Raw genomic sequence first — 3,899 nt, forward strand, 5'->3', positions numbered from 1 at the left:
CTGTACAGCCCTGGGGCCTACATCGTTCCTGCTGCAGCCTGTACAGCCCTGGGGCCTACATCGCTCCCGCTGAGGCTTGTTCAACCCTGGCGCCTGGGTAGGTACCATTGAGACCTGTACAACCCTGGGGCCTACATCGCTCCCGCTGCGGCCTGTACAGCCCTGGGGCCTACATCGCTCCCGCTGCGGCCTGTACAGCCCTGGGGCCTACATCGCTCCCCCTGCGGCCTGTCCAGTCCTGGGGCCTACATCGCTCCCGCTGCGGCCTGTACAGCCCTGGGGCCTACATCGCTCCTGCTGCGGCCTGTACAGTCCTGGGGCCTACATCGCTCCCGCTGCGGACTGTACAGCCCTGGGGCCTACATCATTCCCGCTGCGGCCTGTACAGCCCTGGGGCCTACATCGTTCCCGCTGCGGCCTGTACAGCCCTGGGGCCTACATCGCTCCCGCTGCGGCCTGTACAGCCCTGGGGCCTACATTGCTCCCGCTGCGGCCTGTACAGCTCTGGGGCCTACATCGCTCCCGCTGCGGCCTGTACAGCCCTGGGGCCTACATCGCTCCCGCTGCGGCCTGTACAGCCCTGGGGCCTACATCGTTCCCGCTGCGCCCTGTACAGCCCTGGGGCCTACATCGTTCCCGCTGTGGCCTGTACAGCCCTGGGGCCTGCATCGCTCCCGCTGCGGCCTGTACAGCCCTGGGGCCTACATCGCTCCCGCTGCGGCCTGTACAGCCCTGGGGCCTGCATCGTTCCTGCTGCGGCCTGTACAGCCCTGGGGCCTGCATCGCTCCTGCTGCGGCCTGTACAGCCCTGGGGCCTACATCGTTCCTGCTGCGGCCTGTACAGCCCTGGGGCCTACATCGTTCCTGCTGCGGCCTGTACAGCCCTGGCGCCTACATCGTTCCTGCTGCGGCCTGTCCAGCCCTGGGGCCTACATCGTTCCTGCTGCGGCCTGTCCAGCCCTGGGGCCTACATCGCTCCCGCTGAGGCTTGTACAACCCTGGCGCCTGGGTAGGTACCATTTGAGACCTGTACAACCCTGGGGCCTACGTCACTCTTGGTCTCCCATGTGCCAGCACATACCCAGCCGTGTAGGTGAAGGGATGATCAGATTCAGGGTCAGGTTTGAGGGGGGGCAGCTAGGAAGTGAGCAGCCTTGACCCCCAGTAATGTTTGTCTTCTGCCTCCTCCCAGCTCGCGACTGAACCCGTGCGACTCTCTGACCGATTGGCTCCCTCCGGGAAGCGATCCACACGGTCACGAATCCAGAGGTTCCCATAGCAACCAGGAAGAGGCCAAGGTACTGGGCTAAACGAGCGAGCGGGCCAAGGTGGCAGAGCGCGATTGACGACGGGTGAGAGGGAGGGTGGGGGGCAAATGCTGAGGGGGCAGGGCACCAGCCATCGAGAAAGGGTGGGGGCGTTGAGAGGAGGGAGAGGGATGGATAGTGTTGTGAAACTTGAAAGGGTTGGGAACAGATTGACAAGGATGTTGCCAGTGTTGGCGGGTTTGAGCTACAGGGAGAGGCTGAACAGGCTGAGGCTGGGGCTGGTTTCCCTGGAAGGTCGGAGGCTGAGGGGTGACCTTATAGAGGTTTACAGAATCATGAGGGGGGACATGGATAGGGTAAATAGACAAGGTCGTTTCCCCCCTGGGGTGGGGGAGTCCAGAACTAGAGGGGGGTAGGTTTAAGGTGAGAGGGGGAAAAGGGCCCCGAGGGGCAACCTTTTTCCCCCAGAGGGTGGTGCGTGTGTGGAATGAGCTGCCAGGGGAAGTGATGGAGGCTGGTACAATGACAAAGTTTAAAAGGATGGGGTCATGGATATGAAGGGTTTGGAGGGAGATGGGCCAAGTGCTGGCAAACGGGGACTGGGTTAGGTTTGGGTATCTGGCTAGCGTGGATGAGTTGGGCTGAAGGGCCTGTTTCCGTGCTGTACATCTCTCTGACTCTGTTGGTGAGCGATGAGGCTACGCTGAAATGGAGAGCGGGGTGGGGATTGCTGGGGAGATACGGAAAGGTGTAAGGGGAGGTAATTGAGGAGAGATGGAGGCGGGGGTGGTGGGTGGGCGCTGTGGGAAGGTCAGCGCTGAGGGAGTGGGCGCTGTGGGAGGGTCTGATTTGGCGGGGAATGTTGCCCCTTCTCTCAAAGCCAGGCGGTCTGGCTCTGCTGCTTCCCTCTGGTCTGAAAGTAGGGCAGCGACATATGGGGCCGAGTGGCCTGAGATTGAGCCACAGCTTCCGGCAACGAAGGCCTCCAACCTTTCACTCGCTGCGCCGGCCCGAGATTTGTTTGAGCTCAGTGCATTTGCGAGGCTGCGCTACCAGCTCAGGGATATCTCCGCGTGTTGTCCACCCCAGTGGCAGGGGAGCAGTGCTGCGTACCCCAGCCCGTCCCCCTCCATGTCGGCGTCACCATGTGGCTGGCTTATCGAGCGGACTGCGGTTCTGATGCGGATTGTCTCCTTATTCCTGCAGGTGGCAGAAACTCTTCCGTTCCGGCCTCTTCAACTTGGTGGTGTCGTACGGCAATAAATTCTTCTTTTTCCTCATCGCCCTCCTCGTCTTCCTGATGTTCGGTAGGCGTCATTTGATTGTTGAATGAAGGAGGGGAGTGTGCGCACAATCCTGGGCTATGAGGTTGTTAACCCCTGTTCTTGAACCCTGCTCCCATTTCTCATTCCTTTCCTCATCTAGTGATGGTTTTAAGTTCATCTTTGCTCCTTTTTTTCCTTCTCCCGTTGAAAAACTCCTCTGTTCCGAAGGCAGGTGTGAAATACTTGTCTCAAGTCCCCTCCTTGTTTCAGATCTGACAACATCCTCAACTCCATGCTCTTGACATTAACTTGGGCTACTCCCTTTTTATCAACACTAGAAGCTTTTACCATCTGATTTTATCTTTACTGGTTTCTTTACCTTTTTTTCTTAAAAGCCATCCTCGCCTGCTTTCTTTAAACATTTTCTCAAAAACCACTGGCGCACCACTCGTAGAAACCTGCTCCCGTACTTAGCAATTTGGTGCTTGCCTCGCTCGATGCATCCTGCTCTCAGGGAAGTCCTTTCTCGATGGAATAAGGGTAGTCCTTCCATAACTGACCGTTCAAAATCCAAATTAGCCTACCCGCAGCAACCTCCCAGTCTGGGAGCAAGGGCATGGCAGCTCAGGACCATGGACAGGTCGAGGACATCCACCAGGTGGAGGTAGAGGAGGAGGGTGGCCGGCAGGGAGTCACATCTGCACCGTCCTCCCGCACCCATAACCACCCCCGCCGACAGCGCCCGATCCTTGGCACACTGAACGTCTCGCCTTTGTCAGTACGTTACAATACCGAACATTGGGGTAGTGGGACAGCGAGAGAGGTTACCTCCAGAGTACTATGATTTGATTTCTTGTAGTGTAAGGTTGAAAAAGCACAGGAGGTCAGGCAGCATCCAAGGAGCAGGGGAATCGATATTTCAGGCATAAGCCCTTCACAGTCCTTTTGGTATATTGTGGTCGCAGGTCCCTCATTGCAGTGAAAGGCTTCGTTTTTGTAAGCAGTGCTGGCAGACAGAATCCGTACAGTGTGGAAACAGGCCCTTCGTATCCATATAGCCGTTGACCCTCCAAAGAGTAACCTACCCAAACCCATTCCCCTACCCTGTTACTCTTCATTTACTCCTGACTAATGCACCTAACCTACACATCCCTGGGCACTACAGGGACAATTTAGTACGGCCAATCCACCCTAACCCGTACATCCCTGGGCACTACGGGGACAATTTAGCACGGCCAATCCACCCTAACCCGCACATCCCTGGGCACTACGGGACAAGTTAGTATGGCCAATCCACAATAACCTGCACATCCCTGGGCACTATGGGACAATTCCCCACAGCCAACCCACCCTAACCTGCACATCC

General features: G+C 57.8%; 2 protein-coding genes across 2 annotated transcripts in view; both read left to right on the plus strand.

Annotated features, from left to right (window-relative positions):
• The window catches only part of LOC122547553 (membrane-associated guanylate kinase, WW and PDZ domain-containing protein 1-like), a gene marked incomplete at its 5' end in the record, with an annotated part of 15,933 nt that extends 14,623 nt beyond the window's left edge, over nt 1-1,310 (plus strand). The window contains one exon of the mRNA XM_043686170.1: nt 1,193-1,310. Coding sequence (XP_043542105.1) covers nt 1,193-1,310 — 118 coding nt within the window. The remainder of the gene's footprint in view (nt 1-1,192) is intronic.
• A 1,138-nt stretch (nt 1,311-2,448) lies between these two features.
• The window catches only part of bcap31 (B cell receptor associated protein 31), a gene marked incomplete at its 5' end in the record, with an annotated part of 13,410 nt that continues 11,959 nt past the window's right edge, over nt 2,449-3,899 (plus strand). The window contains one exon of the mRNA XM_043686169.1: nt 2,449-2,575. Coding sequence (XP_043542104.1) covers nt 2,449-2,575 — 127 coding nt within the window. The remainder of the gene's footprint in view (nt 2,576-3,899) is intronic.

This window comes from Chiloscyllium plagiosum, unplaced genomic scaffold (genome assembly GCF_004010195.1).
Source record: "Chiloscyllium plagiosum isolate BGI_BamShark_2017 unplaced genomic scaffold, ASM401019v2 scaf_2319, whole genome shotgun sequence".
Lineage (NCBI taxonomy): Eukaryota > Metazoa > Chordata > Chondrichthyes > Orectolobiformes > Hemiscylliidae > Chiloscyllium > Chiloscyllium plagiosum.